The 16,604-nt window shown below is 43.6% G+C and overlaps 1 protein-coding gene across 1 annotated transcript; it reads left to right on the top strand.

The window, feature by feature from the left end:
• Positions 1–3,784: 3,784 nt before the first annotated feature.
• LOC144889757 (uncharacterized) lies at positions 3,785–6,147 on the top strand. The gene is made up of 3 exons (XM_078770950.1): positions 3,785–4,167; positions 4,403–5,017; positions 5,156–6,147. Exons 1-3 carry the CDS (start codon positions 3,799–3,801, stop codon positions 6,002–6,004), a joined length of 1,833 nt encoding a protein of 610 aa, XP_078627076.1. The 5' UTR covers positions 3,785–3,798; the 3' UTR covers positions 6,005–6,147.
• The last annotated feature ends 10,457 nt before the right edge of the window (positions 6,148–16,604 follow it).

Here is a 16,604-nt window from a genome sequence, read left to right as displayed (position 1 = left end):
TCGGGTAGCGACCCATTCCCACCCAAAACTCCGTCAAGCTCTTCTCTTCGAATGTGTCTTTGGCAAATGAATCGTTTCGGAGATCCAGGAATTCATCTTGCATTGCCTCTGGTATGCTCTCCACGCAAAGCTTGACGCAAAAAGGATTCCTCACAATTTTTGCCTCATTGTCGTCTAAATCAGGAAAATACTTATGAAATTCTAGCTCCAGTGACTGCAGATGCTCAAGAATGTCATTTTTCAGTACGGGATCAAGCTCTTTTCCCATGCTGTCTTGCATTTCAGACATTCTTTCGAACATAGCAATGTTTCCTGTGTTCACTTTCCTGCGCCAGTTTTGGAGCTTGGCAACAAATCCTCTGAGATGATCGTGGAAAAGAATAATATTAGTCGCTCTTCCTTGGAGCTTGAGGTTCAGCTGGTTCTGCTGCTCGAAAATGTCAGCAAGATAAGCAAGTCGTTCGTTCCACAATTCTTCGTCGTAATGCTGCAGGAGGTCATGTTTCCCTTGAAGATTCAAGAAATGTTTGAGTTCCGCACGAAGTTCAAAGACGCGGTTCAGAACATTCCCTTTCGAAAGCCAGCATAAAGCAGTATAGTACAGCAACGTTTCATGTTCCGTATTCATTTCTTTGCACAGCTCCTTGAACATTCGGGTGTTGAGAGCCCCTGCCTTGGTGTAGTTAACAATCTTGATTACGACTTCAAGAACTTTCTTCAATGAGAAAGGGAGAGTCTTACAAGCCAGGGCATAGCGATGACTCCACTTCCCTCTCCCTCACCCCCCCCCCCCCCCCCAAAGTTGCCATGAATACATCAAATTGTCCATTTCATTAAGTTTTAAATTCATGATATTGATCAAAGCTCAGTTCAATCGGAAGTAAATTGATTATTTTTCAAATAAAAATTGATGATTTTAGAAGTTTGACCTTCAGTTGCCCCTTTGACATTTTGACGTCAAAAAATAGTTGGTTTCCCAATTCAGTGATGCACTATGCAATTGCTATTTCATTTTCAAGTTAATAGGATGAGAATTGACAATTTTTCAGTTTAAATTAGATTATTTTAGAAGTTTGACTTTGAGTTGACATTTGACCTGACCTAAAAAAAATAGTTGGTTTCCCAATTCAGCAACCCAATATGGAAATCCTGTTTAACTTTCAAGGCAATCGGATGAAAAATGACGATTTCAGAAATTTGATCTCAAGATGACCTTTGACCAAATCAATCGGCTTCTGAGTTGTCAGACTGACTGTCTCTACAACGTGGTAAAGTTTCATGATTATTGGTTTAGAATTGAGACATGTAGGACAGACAAACAAACAAAGACAGAATAACACAGTTGACCGAGCAATATACTTGAAAAATCCTCGATTTTTGGAAGTATAAAACAGACAAACAGACAGGGGTGAAAACGTATAGTCTAGTAGGAAGACTAGGTCCCCCTGCACCCCCCGGAGATATACTTCTAATCAGTGTTTCTAGATTGGAAAAAATGTGTAGAAAATGACTAGCTATGGCCCCAAGCTGAAATAATGTCCCACATACCATTTTTATGCAAATTACTGCTGCCATTATCAAAAAAACGATTTTTGACATATCTCAGCCAATATTGCAGATAATTGAAAAATGAAGGTGTCTAGACCCATGTTTTGAAGGGCATAGATCATGATAGAACTATTCATAACATGATTACATGTGTCTATGGTATACTAGTATGCATATTAATGCTGTAATTACAAAATAATCAGTTTTACAAATGATAAGGATACGTTAATACTGCAGATAACTTAACATGGTACATAAGGGGTCTAAACCCAGGTATTTTCAAGGTTAAATGTCAACAAGATGCTCCTGAGTCTTGCATAGGGGCGGGACATTGGCAGTAACATTGGTACCACTCAACTTTTCTTCCCACCATTGACTTTGTATTGCGAGAGATTTTCACTTGCTTATTTAAAGGTTTCTCACCCAGCCCACGTAAAATCTACCAACTCCTGCTGTTAACTCCCAAACATATTTTTTTATGTTATCCAATCACAGTGCAGAAATGACAGACTAGAGATCCAAATTAGTGCTGCTATAGCTGCCATTTTACATTTCCATCCATGTAACATGCGCGCTCGCGCGCTCGTATCAATTGGTAATGTCGCGCGCTCGTATCAATTGGTAACGTTGATGTTATTGAATACCTCAGTTGAAAGTTCAGTCTTCCATTCCATCTGTGTGTTGTTCTTGGTATTCATCCTCCAATCTAGCCAGGTAAGATGCTAACTATAATGTTACTCACACTCTTGACTTCAGTTTCTGCATGAAATCATAAACAGGCAGAATAACAGCTGAGCCAGCTAGCACCATGTTAGCTAACGTTAAAGCTAGCCTCATCTATGTACAGTATGTTCCTAATGTCGGTGTAACTTAAACTTTTGTTAATGCCAAACATGAGACATATCTGTTGACTTCTGTATATGAATTGAACCAGAAAGAGGCACGACAGCTGAGCTAGCTACAGTAACTTAGCACAATGTTTCATTGGCCTAGATAGCTAACGTTAGTGTGGAAGAATTTAGATGTTTTAGCTATTAGCACTTTTGATGCCACTAAACATGGTTTAGTCAGCTAAAAAGTACCCTAGTGTAGAACATGACTCAGAACCTCTGTTACCTCACTGAAAACTCAGAGCCTCCTTTCACAGGCACTTTTAACATCATTCGTGATTTCTTATTTGTCATTTAACAGTGATGGTAGACATCGACAGCAAGCATGCCCAAAAGAAAACGGAGTGTAGAACCTGCAGCCCAAAGCTCTCCTCCTACATGCATCCTTCATGTACCATCCATGTCTGATCATGGGGATTTCACGCCCCTCCGTAAAATTAAAGGATCTGCTTCAGAAAAACTGCAACTGCTTCAAAAGATCCGGGATAGACGTCTCAACCAACCGCATGACTCCCCATGTCGTATGCAATCAGTATGTGATCAGATCCCGGCAACTCTTCCTGATGACCTAGAAAGAGTAGGATATCACAGCAAGTGTTATAAGCACTTTGTCCGCCACTTTCATCGTCTGGGAGATGATACAGAACCAGGGCCATCAACCTCATCATGGCATCACTCTCCTCGTAAACCAGGAGGTTCTGCTGAACCCATCTTCCCGCCAGAGTGTATATTTTGTGAGAAAGTTGAGACCAAAGATGCTCATCGCAATACTGAGAGGCCTACAACCTTCCCATCCTTTAAAAACAAAGAAAATGCATGGGAGCAAATCGAAACACGGGCTGAGAAAATGGGTCTCTATCGACTCCATCGAAAGGTGAAAAACAAAGACCTCTTTGCATGTGAGGCCAAACACCATCCGTCATGTTTTAAAGCTTTCCGCACAGCATTCTACAACTATGAGCGTGCGATTCACAGAGCCGAAGCACCAAAGGAGCAGGCTTGCATGTCAGCCGCCCATGAAAAGGCATTCAACTCAGTACTGGAACACATTCAAACCCAGGTCATCCAGCAGAATAAAGTTCTACAGCTTTCTTCCTTGCGCTTGCTCTATGTCGAGGAACTGAAACTGAATGGATATGAGAACTCAAATTATCGGTCAGAGAAACTACTGAAACGCCTACAGAATGACCCAATCAAGGAGCATATCCACTTCACGAAGGTTGATCATGACAAATGTGATGTCATTTCTTTCTGGCTTGTGCACAGCTCAAACATAACAGTTTCCAATGCTCTCGCACGAGCATTCACACTCGGAAGCACAAACAAGAACCAAAATGTTGTCTATGAAAAGACCCTTGAGATGGTGGATCTCATCGATGACCCAGACTGCCCAAGAGCAGGGAGACATCGTGAACTAGAGAAGGCAGAGATCAGAAAAGGCGAGGAGGCCGTTCAGCGAACCCTAACTACTATCAAGAACTTCACCAATCCGTTCACCATCATTGATAAGGACAAACTCTACTGCCTGGCCTCTGGTGCTCCCGTCCCCATGGATGTTGAGATGGATGTGTTACAAGCAGAAGCTGTGGGGAAAGCTGCGAAAGCTGACTTCATCAGGCGCCTGGAAAGCGGAGAACCTGAGAGCTTCTTCAACCCAATCAAGAGAAAGAAACTCAAGACCATGGAGGCTAGTAACAAGAAGATCACACTAACATCCTCACAGGGCAAGGTAAGGATGTAATCCAATACCCAAGTGCTTTTGTATTTTATGTTGTATTTTTAAATGGCGTCCTGTACATGCTATATTGAGATACAAGATTGAACTCCAAATTTGTTTATTAAAGACAGTGCACATCAATGAACAATGTAAAGATTGTAAATATGCCAATTTATAGCACATGAATAATTTTCACCTGTAGTCCTTCCTGTAGTACATATCAACCAATCACCATTTATCATTCCAGGTCATCCAGTATCAGGAGCAAAGCAACCTTGCATTCCTGCTCCTTGTCAAGTCTCAGAGTCAAGATGAGCCATTAGACCTGGGAGAACTCATGAAGTACTGCCTGATGCCAGTGCCTCCTAGCCTTGGGACACCAGATGGGTTCTTCTGCAAAACCAACAAAGCCTCCATTCTGCACTACCTTTTAGAGGACACCACACCACAAGATCTGCAATACCCCAAGGATGCCCTGTTCATCCAGGATGGAATGGCGCTGCTGCATACCCTTGCCAACCTTCCCCCAACATGTGGTGAGATATGCTTGCAGGTGCTTGATCAGATGGTGGCCAAGCAGCACTTTCTGTTCTCCACTGACAGTTACCATCCTGAGTCAATCAAAGTGCAGGAAAGGCTGAGGCGGGGCAGCTCAGAGAAGATCATTCTGGCTGGACCAGCAACCAGGAAGCCATATGACTTCAAAATGTTCCTTGCAAATGACGACAACAAAAAGCAGATGTGCCAGCTTCTTCTGAAAGTGTGGAGTGGACAAGAGGCAGCTACCAGGCTGGAGAGAACAGAGATGGCTGTGCTGATCGTGGAGGGGAAGGCCCACCAACTTGCCTCAACGAATGGCAAGGTAAAATTGAAAGCCCTTCGTGAATGGCGATTCAATTTGTAATTTTTCCTGAAAAAAAGGTGATTACCTGTGATGTTTGTCTAGATCTGAAACTGGCAGTGACTGGTGATTGAAATGCGGTGCCTTTTTGTGTTTCAGGTCGAGGTACGTGAACTCCCCACGATCTACAGCAACCAGGAAGAGACTGATACCAGGGTGGTTCTGTACCTCCATCATGCTGCTACCATCGGATACAAGAACGCTGTAGTCAGAACACCGGACACAGACATCCTCCTGATCCTGCTCCACCATGCCCACAACATCAAGCTGACGGTGTACCTGGATACAGGGTCAGGGAAGCATCGCCAACTTGTCAACGTCTCTGAGCTGGCAGAATCCCTGGGAGAGGACTACTGTGCCACTCTCCTGGGGTACTATGTGTTCAGCGGAGAAGACTGCACCAGTGCCTTCAAAGGGAAGGGAAAAGTCGGGCCCTTGAAAAAGCTGGAGAAGAATCCCAGGTTTCACAGGGCATTCGGTGAACTGGGTGACAACTGGGATGCCAACCCTGAGGTGGAGAGGCAGTTAGAAAAATTCACCTGTGTGATGTACGGCCAGAGTCGCGAGTCATCAGTGGACATTGTCCGTGCCAAGCTGCTACGAAAAATGGTGGGAGAGGACAAGACCCTCACATCCAAGTCCAAGGTTGATCTGGCTCGCCTTCCTCCATGCCAGTCTGCCCTGAAGCCGCACATCCAGCGTGTGAACCACCGCGTAGCATTGTACAAAAGAGCCGATCAACCTATCATCGAAAAGCCAAAACCTTATGAGGAGCAAGGATGGATAAGGACTGATGAAGGACTGTTGAAACCAATGTGGTCCAGTGGTCCCATCCTACCAACCTCACTGGTGGATCTTCTGAACACAGGAGAGCACGAAGAGGAGGAGGAAGAGGAAGGAGAAGAAGAGTTTGACTCTGACGATTTCGATGAAAATGATGATGACTGACTCAGTGTAGAATCACTAATGCTAATGATGTTTATCTAAAACAAGCAAGAGAAGAGTGGTCACATTGAGTGCTAGGACTATTTTGACAGTTGTAATATTTAGAAAAATAAAACTTTGTGTTAACGTCTGTGTAGACGGACCTTAATATGAGTCTATTATTTCGTAAAACTGTGATTATTTTGTAAATAAAGCACTAATTAGCATACTAGTATACCATAGACACATGTAATCATGTTATGAATAGTTCTATCATGATCTATGCCCTTCAAAACATGGGTCTAGACACCTTCATTTTTCAATTATCTGCAATATTGGCTGAGATATGTCAAAAATCGTTTTTTTGATAATGGCAGCAGTAATTTGCATAAAAATGGTATGTGGGACATTTTTTCAGCTTGGGGCCATAGCTAGTCATTTTCTACACATTTTTTCCAATCTAGAAACACTGATTAGAAGTATATCTCCGGGGGGTGCAGGGGGACCTAGTCTTCCTACTAGACTAGTAACCTCCATCCACATTTGGTGGTGGAGGTAAAAAGAAAAACCCCTATCGTGAAAGATGCGGATCTGTAAAGACAATTAGGCAAAGAAGAAAAATAGTTATTTTAAAAACCCCCAAAAAAAAAAAGAATACAAATGTCTAAATTAGGAAAAAAAACAAGACAACATAAATATGCTTCACAGCCTCTGCATATCAATAACATAATGAGTATATTAACCACTCGCAAACAAGGTTGAATACAGTAAGGAGAAAAAGGAATCATTAATCCAAAGACATAATAAGGCATGGCTGCATTGAGACGATGTAACCATATGGCCAACAAGGGTAAACGATACATGTTTGAAACTATAACGATGTTAAATACTTGAGCTTGGGAAGCAGTTCATCTTCTTGATGATATTTAGCGGTCCTGGACAACGTGCTCTCGAGTTTAAGATCTAACTTTGTTGGTAACAAAACAAAACAAAAAACTCCTTCCCCTGTTGTTTCAAAAACGTTCAAACTAAATCTTCCTGGAATTGTAATTAAACAGAGGGAAAGCACAGGCCCGTCAAAACCAAATACTTGCACCATCAATATGGGACTTTTGATATGAGGTAGGAATGCTAACTAAGCATTTCAGCCATGCGCTGTGTGTTTTTCTAGTGGCACATCCGCTAGTGCGGGCACATAATGCACCTTCCTTTGCTAGGGCGGAATCATTTCTAGGACAGAAACCCCCTCTTGCAAGGTTCTGACTGTTGAGGATGAGAGAGACCGAGGTTTGTGGGATTGAGGACCATGCCAAATACAGCAGCTTCGATGGGAATGAGAACCGAGCCATGCATAACAGCTTTGAGGCGGAAGGCCGCGCACGTGACACCCAGTCATGCAGATCATCTGGGACGAGGCGGACAATTTATAGTGTTGAAATGTCCCAAGAGGACAGTGAGAAATTGAAAGAATATGGAACTACCCCGACTTCCTAGAGCTTGCCGTCTGACAAAACTGAGTAACCGGCAAGAAGGACTTTGGCCAGGAATATGACCAAGAACCCAATAGAGCTCCTTGGGTGAGATGGGAGAACGTGCCGGAAGGACAACAGTCTCTGCAGCACTTCACAAATCTAGGCTTCATGGAGCGTGGCCAGACGGAAGCCACTCCTGAGAGAAAGGCACATGACAGCATGCCTGCAGTTTGCAAAAAGGCACATGAAATACCGAGAGAACAAGGCAAAATATACTGTTGTCTGATGGGATGAAATTCAACTCTTTGGCCTGAAGGCAAAGCACTACATCTGGTGGTAATTGAGCACAGGTCATCATCCATCTACCACCATCCCTATCATGAAGCATGTTGGTGGCAGCATCATGCTGTAGGGATGTTTTTCAGCAGCAGGGATTGGGATACTTTGAGGATGGAGGGAACATTGAATGATGAGGATGGAGGGTACAATGAATGTAGCCAAATACAGGCAAATCCTTGAAGAGAACCTGCTTCAGAGTGCAAAAGACCTTGGACTGCGGTGAAGATTTATGTTCTACAGAACAATTACCTCAAACATACAGCCAAAGCAACACTGGAATGGCTTCAAAAACAAGAACGGGAAAACCCTTGAGTGGCACAGCCAAAGCCCAGACTTGAATCCCATTGAGAATCTGTTGAAAGACTTGAAAATTGCTGTTCACCGACACTCCCCATCCAACTTGACAGAGCTTGAGCAAATCTGCAAGGAAGAATGGGAGAAACTCCCCAAATCCAGATGTGCAAAGTTGATACAGACATACCCAAGAAGACTCAAAGCTGTAATCTCTGCCAAAGGCACTTCTACGCCTTTGACTCAGAAGGTTGAATACTTATGTAAATTAGATATTTCTGTATTTCATTTAAAATATTTTGTAAGGATTGCTAAAGAAAAAATTGAACTGACATTATGGGGATTATTGTAGATCAGTGACAAAAATCCCAATTTAAAACATTTTTAATTCAGGCTGGAACACAACAAAATGTGCTGTTTGACAAACTCACCCAAAGAGTTCCTTGGGTGAGATGGGAGAATCTGCCGGAAGGACAACAGTCTCTGCAGCACTTCATAAATCTAGGCTTTCTAGGAATATACCGATCCAGATATACTTTCTGAAGGCACTGTACATGTCGCCCTTTACCAACATGGACCATCTATTAATCACCCATCCCAGCTCTCTTCCTTATATGCGGTAATTTCAAGTGTCACCATGCTAATTGGCAGCCATGATATTGCAGCAAAGGACTTCTGTTACTCCATGCATGGGCCTCACCTAATCAGTGAACCTTCCAACCTGGATTTCTTCCAATGGCATGTCGCCCCTTCTGGACTTGGTAATGACGAATTTTCTTACGAATGTCTCGTGTTCCTCCTCTGCTCCAATAGGTTCACCCGATCATGTGGTTGTGAGAGTCAATATCTCTGTGGAGTCTGGCAGTTCACCCCAAACTGACTGACAGGGAGTACAAGTGTTACGGATTCATAACTTCTGTTATTGGGGTTTTCACCCACTTGACATAGTTCTGATCTTATGTACTATTATTATCTTCAAAAGGTTTATTATTCAGGAACGGTTATCTAAAGTTAAAAGGCTAACTTTAAATGATACAGGAAATCGAACCGGAAAGGAGGAAGAGGAAGAAGCGGCGCGAAGCAAAGTCGGAGAAGATGCGTGACGTCAGCGCTCCGTAACGAGCAAGGTCTACCGACAGTCGCGAGGGAATTTTGAGTTCCTTGAATGGACATCCGGCGATAGGAATTATCGCTGGAGGGGAGAAATCTGCGTAGTCAGATTTGGGCGCTGTGATTCCGACGAATCCTCGCCTCGTCGCATCGGCTCAAGCAGGAGCCGTCGGCCATTTTTAACCCCGCGCTCAGAATACCAACGAAGGTTTTGCCTCGCGTCATCTTCACACCAACATCCTACCGTCGGTCGGGGATGTGTGTGTGCGACCGCTTCGTCTCCAATTACGTTGCGGGTTGCTGAGTGAGCGGTGAAGGTGTGCCTCTGGAGGGCGCCTTTGTACAGTTTGGCGGGGCGATCTCCAAGGCCAACTGTACGCGCTTCGGATATCGACTGGAGAGCGAGATTCGGGCTTCGACCGGATTTAGTTCTATCGACCGCTGGAGCGAATCACATACGCCTTGGAAAAGGTTATAGAGACATTGAGGAGTGTCCTTTCACTCGCTGGAAGCGCAGTGAGTTACCTGACTTTATTAATGGTAAATAGAGTGCACTCTTAATGGCCATTTGTTGTACCGTGATTCCTGTGTATGATTTCTAATACAATTTTGTTCATTTGTAATCGTTGGTGTGGTTTCACTATTGATTTTCAACAAAGGGTAACATATTTTTCTGCCGGGGCTCCTCTTGGGGTTTGGAGGTTACCGAGACCAGGAGATTGTAGAGGACTCCGTAACAGTAGCTGAACTTTTTTTTTTGTATACAAGATCGAGGCTCGTGTAAGAGCTAACATTAATGGCAAAAAAACAAACGGACACATAAGACAAAATAAAGGGAGCAGGAGATAAGATGGGGAGGGAGGGAGGGGGAAGCACACAAGTACAACATTTGAGAGCAGGGACATCGGGAGATCTGTGGGAGGTAGAGGGCTTGGGGGGTGGAGGTGTAGGAAGGGGGGTGGGGGGTGGGAGAGGTGAAAAAACACATGGACACTGCTAGGACTTCCAGGAAAGAAGTTGGTATGTCAAAAAAGTAGATCTGGGGTGAATTAACAGGGGTAGAAAAGTTCAAGGTTTTGGATGGGGGAAGATAAGAGATGGTGATGAACAGCTGTTTTAAAGACCTGGAGGGATGAGTAGGATTGAAGAGAGTGAGGGAGTTTGTTCCAGAGGCGGGAAAAAAGAGGCATGAAAGAGTGAAGGTGAGCAGAGAGTCTTGATTTTGGCAGTTTCGTCAGAAGAGGGTTGCAGGCAGATCTTGTGCGACTTGTAGGAATATTTGGGAGACAGAGCACAGACAGGGCTGGGCGGGCTAGGCCAGAGAGGAGTCGGTAGAAGACAGAAAGACCACCAACCTGCCTGCTGTGAGTGAGTGAGTGAAAGGCCCTCACAATCAGCTTCATCGCGGGAGATTCCCATGATTCTGAAACTTTGGTTTCAACAGCGTGAAGCCGAGCGAGGTGTGAGGCAGGAGCACCAGCCCAGAGGGGAGAGCAGTATTCCATTGAGCTGTGGATGAAAGCCTTGTATGTGATGAGGAGCTCAGGTGTGCCAAGGAAGGTCTTCGCATGGCGGAGAATGCCCAGTCGGCGACTGGCTTTGGAGGCCAGCTTGGAAATGTGTTTTTCCTAGGAAAGATCATGGCAGATTGTGAGACCCAAGAGATTGAGTGACATAACTTATATGGGAGGGTTGTCCAGACGGTCTTTTCGAAGAGACATAGTGAGAGTGTGAGTTTTGTCAGGATTGAAAGACAAGACATGTTCCACTTGTTTGACCAGTCTGTGATTTCATGTTAAGTGTGATCTTTCATGTTACCTTTCATGTTTTGTGTGTGTGTGACCTTTCATGTTAAGACTGGTCCTTCATTTCCACCTCTCCTGATATTAATATACCTGGGAAACATTTCCACACAAGCTTGCTTTCCCATGTAGAGACTTGTACCATCTCACCTGCAGTTATCATGCTGTTAAGAAAGGGTGTGGGGGGGGAGTGGGGGGGGGTTGGTGATTCATAGCTAGATTGTGGTAAATGTAGCATCGACCGTGTGATCGCGTAGCGTATATTTCTTCTTGTAACAGATGAATGTCTAGGGGTAAGTTGTTGTGTAGAATGTGCACCAAGGAGGCAGTGATTGTGGATTACGGGGAAGTTTAGGGTAAGGTTGTGTGCGTAGAACCTCCTGTTGAAAGGTAATGCCGGGTGTAGGGTTTCTGAAACAACAGCACAAGGAAAAGTACGCATCGCTTTACAAGAAGGCAAACGGAGAGTGCTTCATGCTTACAAAGGAGCCATTGGGAATTGTCGGTGCATGTGTGCAAGCCATGGCGGCAAGATGCGCTGTTGGGCCTGGAAGAGGGCAGAAAGACTTTTTTTGGAATCCGCCTCTTGGGGTGGGACTGCTGAAGAAGGTGCCACCCACACTAGTGGGTGGCCAAGATGGCGAGAGGTGGTCTCCCCTCATTTGAGGAAGAGGTGGACCGAAAGGGTAGGAGGGTCAGACTCCACTAAAAACGAAGCCGTGTGATCGGAGCTGCGGGTTGGTAAGGATGCAACAACCCTGTCCTTGGTGGATCATGTTCGTGCCACATCTGCTCCACCCTGCATCAGTGCATCACTGTTGTTTAGCCTCACATTTGCAGGTCGCATTACCTCAGCTCGCTGTTATGGGACAACAGCTCATAACTACACAAGCCTTCATCTTCTTCTTTGTACACCGTGTATGAGTGGTATTTTTCACACCGTGGAGGGGAGAGGTTTATTTATTTCATTGTACCACATATGTTTTGCGTGTCCCATCATCCCTTATTCATGTCAGACCCCTCGTGTGCTGTGTTCCATTTAGCCCTAGCATATCGTCCATCCCTTTCCCCCTTCTTTTTGGTAATAAAGGCCATTTTATTGCTCCACACACATGAAGCGAAAAGCGGGGTTAAGCAATTTGTTAATGTCTGTCCATCATCTGTCTGTCTTATTAGTTTATGATTGTCAGTTTATGATTGAGGAACATCTTATTTAATTTGAATGTTATATTTTAAAAACGAATCGGAATAAAAAGTAGAAAGTCTTTCTTTTTACCGTACCTTAGCTCAGAATTCGTCATGACCACACATGCGCAGAGGAGTGAGATAATTTTTTTACTCTGTCTGCCTGCCTGTCAGTCAAAGAAAATTGAAAATCATTCCAAACAGGAAAGTTATTGTTTTTAAGGATGTCATAAAGGACACAAAAAACAAGCACAAATAACTAATGCAATGTGTTAGATAGGGCGATTTAATAGATACTGCGGCAAATGGCGATAAAACTTGGAAATAATTTATTTATATGACTTTTACAATCTTTCATTTATTTAAATATAATTATATACTTCTAGACTGTAGAACACAAATTGTCTATCATAATACTTCCAAGAACCTCCAGTTTTGCAATACTGCAATTTAAATAAAGTTTCATTGGGGTGGTAAGACTGCTGCTCGGGACAGCTTTTGGACTACTTCAATCGCGCTAAACTTTGATATTTTTTTGAAACGATCGTTAAAAAACATTTCATTAAAATTGAAATACTACTGCTTGGGGTATTTTGTTCTACGAACTCTAGTTCATTAAGACCTTTGCTTTCTGCTTCCCACGCGTTCCACCGCCAAATTCGGCTTTCCATTGGGTGACTTGGGGATTGTGAACTTGTAACATTGAACTCGATTAGATAGAAACCTATCTAACTGGATTCTTTATAAAAAGGTGTGAGCAAGTTGAGCATATTATGTTTGCAAGCTTCTAACGGGACAATACCTTCACAGAATCCTGTGGCGAGGCAGTTGCCTTCAAACAACTAAATTTCTCTTCCTGGAAGGCAAATTTGACTGAAGGCAACTTCACATCACTGCTCAAAGTGCAGAACAGGTGTGTGATCACTCTCAGTAAGGCCAGAAAACAACATGCGAAAACAACAAACAACATCCTCGAGGCTGAATTCTCAAACCTGTCTCCTTCATCAAATACCTGGTGGTGCCTTGCTAATTCTGTCTCTGGAGTATGCTCCCCCTCCATCCCATCCCTTCCTTCAAATGACACTAATGCTAGCCAAATGCTTCAATTCTGTGTTTGCTTCCAAATCTTGTATACCCAACCCCTCACTCCCTATACCCATCCAGTCCTCCCATACCCAACTGCTCCTGGATATTGTCTTTCCCTCTTGAGTAAGTGCAGAGGCTTCTGGTAAAACTTGACTCCAATTCTGTAACAGTCCCAGAGGGCATCAGTTGACATGGCCTAAAAACCTGCTATGCTGCTCTTGCTCATCTTTCTGCTCTGTTCACTCTATCATTCTCCTTGGGTCAGTTTCTGTCTGCCTCAAAGGTAGCCAACATCACTGCAATACACAAACATGGTGCACATTGTCTTGAGCTCCATAATCTCTGCTTATGGCGGCCAAGGCCACCTCCTCTCGTAGCTCATTGACTTCCTCCACTCCCGCATTCAGTGTTTAGCCATTAACGTCATTCTCTATTCTTCTCTCCCTGTCAAGGCTGGAGTGCCCCAAACCAGTCTTGGGTGTTGTGTCTTGCTCCTCATCTTCATCAATGATTCTTCTGATTCCCTGGCATGTCCTGCCTATCCCTTTGCTGATTATTCTACCCTCTGTCATATCATTTGTCATTATTCAGACAGACAGGTAGCAGCCTCTTCCCTCTCTGCAGACCTTGATAGAATCAGGAGCTGGTCCAACACTTGGAATATGTCTTTCAACCCTGACAAATCCCACCCACATACACCATGTCAATCCAAAAGGACTGTCTGGCAAACCTTTCCATCTACTTCCTAAACAAAACACTTGAAGAGGTCAAGTCACTCAAACTTTTGAGTCTCACCATTAGCCATGATCTCGTCTCCTCTTCTCCTCACCTCAGCCATACCAAGATGGCCTCCAAAGGCAACCACCGACTGGGCATCCTTCATCATACAAGTTCCTTCCTTGGCCAGTCTGAACTTTTGACAACCTACAAGGCCTTCATTTGCAGCTTGGAGTACTGCTCTCCCCTTTGGGCTAGTGCCCTGCCTCACACCTTGCCCTTCTTGATGCCGTGGATAGCAAGGCCCTCAAATCATTGGGAGCTCCCACGATGAAGCTGAGTGTCTAGGCCTACTACTTTCGCATCGCAGGCAGGTTGATGGCCTCCTTGCATTCTACTGCCTCCATTTTGGCATTGCACCCTGTGCCCTCTCTTGGCTTTGCCCCTCCTATCTTGGTGCCATTGACCCTCTTCTTGTTTAATCCCCAAATCCAGGCTCACTGCTCACCTCTACTCATTTGTTCATTTTTTTCTCTCCCCTGTGAAACCAACACCTCCAGTCTATTCATTCCCAATCTTCACTCCAGCACTTCAAGGCAGCTGTTCACCACTGCCTCAGATCATCCCACATCCATATTCCTGATCTCTTCTAACCCAAATGACCCATTCCCAAGTACCCCTTTTTCTTCGGGTCCCTGTATTGTGAATTTTGCCCTCTCCCTCACCTCATTTAATTTTAGTTGTTGAATGGTTTGTTTAATTTTTGTTTCATTCTCGCCTTCCCCTATCTCTTCTTGTTGTACTTCATTTGGCTTGTCTGGAGCTTGTTCATCCCCATATATCATTATTCCCCTCCCTTTGATCTCGCTCTCACTTCTACTCTGCTATTGATGTTTTTCCCCTTTCCAGTTTGTTTCCTTCCATTTTGCTCTAGTTTTTCCATTAGTCTCCTTTATGTGGCCAAAAAAAAAAATTACACTGGGCATTGAATTATCTATTTTTTTTTTTAAGCTAGTGAAGAACCTTGTATCAAGCTGGGTACAACACATTTGTGTGCCAAGCAAAAGAGTGCTGTGTTGTTTGTATTAAAGGAGGACTTCGAAATAGCGTTATCAGTTTTAACAGCTTGTGCTAGTAAGGAATCTGGGTTTTTTGGTGCATCCTTTGGATTTCAATTTTTGCTTTTCCAGGTGGCAATGTAGTTGATGTTGTGTTTTCCAATGTTAATCCTTTGCTTTGCTTTTGGTAAATATGACAGGCTCACAAGGATAGCATGCCACTTAAAAACTTTTTGTGTTTAGGTGTTGGGTGAATACGGGCTAATAGAAGCCACATGCAGATGTGTGTCGAATAGAAGGGTGAGGTGTTTTTGATATGTTATGCAGGTATTATGCTGATTTTTGAGGATCCCTTGAGAATGTGAAAGGATACTTTAGGTGTCCGTCAAGGAACAGATGCATGAAAGTGCAGCTTCAGCATTATCCTGGATATTCTGGAGAGCGGTGGCACCTGGTAATGTGATTTTGTTGTTTGATATATTTACCTGTACAATACAATACAACTTATTTTCATGGCGTGACGATGATGAAGGACATGATGTGAAAATACACAAACGTTGTAACAGCTATATTTGCATGAGAACCAGATATACTAGGCAGAGACACCGTATCTGGTTTGCGTGTTTCCGAACAGCGATGGGAAGGTCCTACATAGGGATTGTGAATGCACAGGGTAAGTTTTGCTTTGACTTTTAAACAAAATTATGATATTTTATATTTAAAATATTGGGGTTGGGGGAGAGCTGTGAGGGCTATCATAAATATATTGTTTGCTTGGTTCAAGGGCCACAGGAGAAACTATGCTGGATTTTTGCATCTATTGCTAAAAGGTGTGTGTGTGTGTGTGTGTGTGTGTGTGTGTGTGTGTGTGTGTGTGTGTGTGTGTGTGTGTGTGTGTGTGTGTGTGTGTGTATGTGTGTGTATTCCTTCGTGAGCCTGTGAGGACGAGGGTTCATATCCCAGCCGAGTCGTACCAAAATTAGTATGTGCTGCCCCCTTGCTTAATGCTCAGCATTTAAAAGGATAGAGCATGGACAAACAAAGCTTGGAAGTCAATGGCAAACCACCCAGTGTAACTCTTGCCAAGATACTGCTTCGGCAGCCCCAACACTCATTAAAGGGTGTGGCATATCCAATATATATATACAGTCACGTGAAAAAGTAAGTACACCCCATGTAAAGTTTTGACTTTTTCAACATATTTCAACATACAGCTATTTGATCTTCATTTCAACAATATTGAAAGATAAAGGTGATATAATATAACAAATATCATGAAACATTTACATTTTGTAGTCCATTGTATAATTTAAATAAACATAAATGCAAACTTCGCGGTGGAAAAAGTAAGTACACCCTTGGCTCTAATAGGTGGTATTGCCGCTTTTGGCAGAAACAACCTCAAGTCGGCGTTTCTTATAACTGTCTACCAGTCTCTGACATCGACTGGGAGAAATTTTTGCCCACTCCTCCATGCAGAATTCTTTCAGCTGTGCGATGTTTGAGGGGTTTCTTGCATGCACAGCTCGTTTCAAATCCCCCCACAACATCTCGATGGGATTTA

This window comes from Myxine glutinosa, chromosome 1, assembly GCF_964187855.1.
Source record: "Myxine glutinosa chromosome 1, kmMyxGlut1.1, whole genome shotgun sequence".
In the NCBI taxonomy this organism is placed as follows: domain Eukaryota; kingdom Metazoa; phylum Chordata; class Myxini; order Myxiniformes; family Myxinidae; genus Myxine; species Myxine glutinosa.
This window is presented reverse-complemented; position numbering and strand designations above follow the sequence as displayed.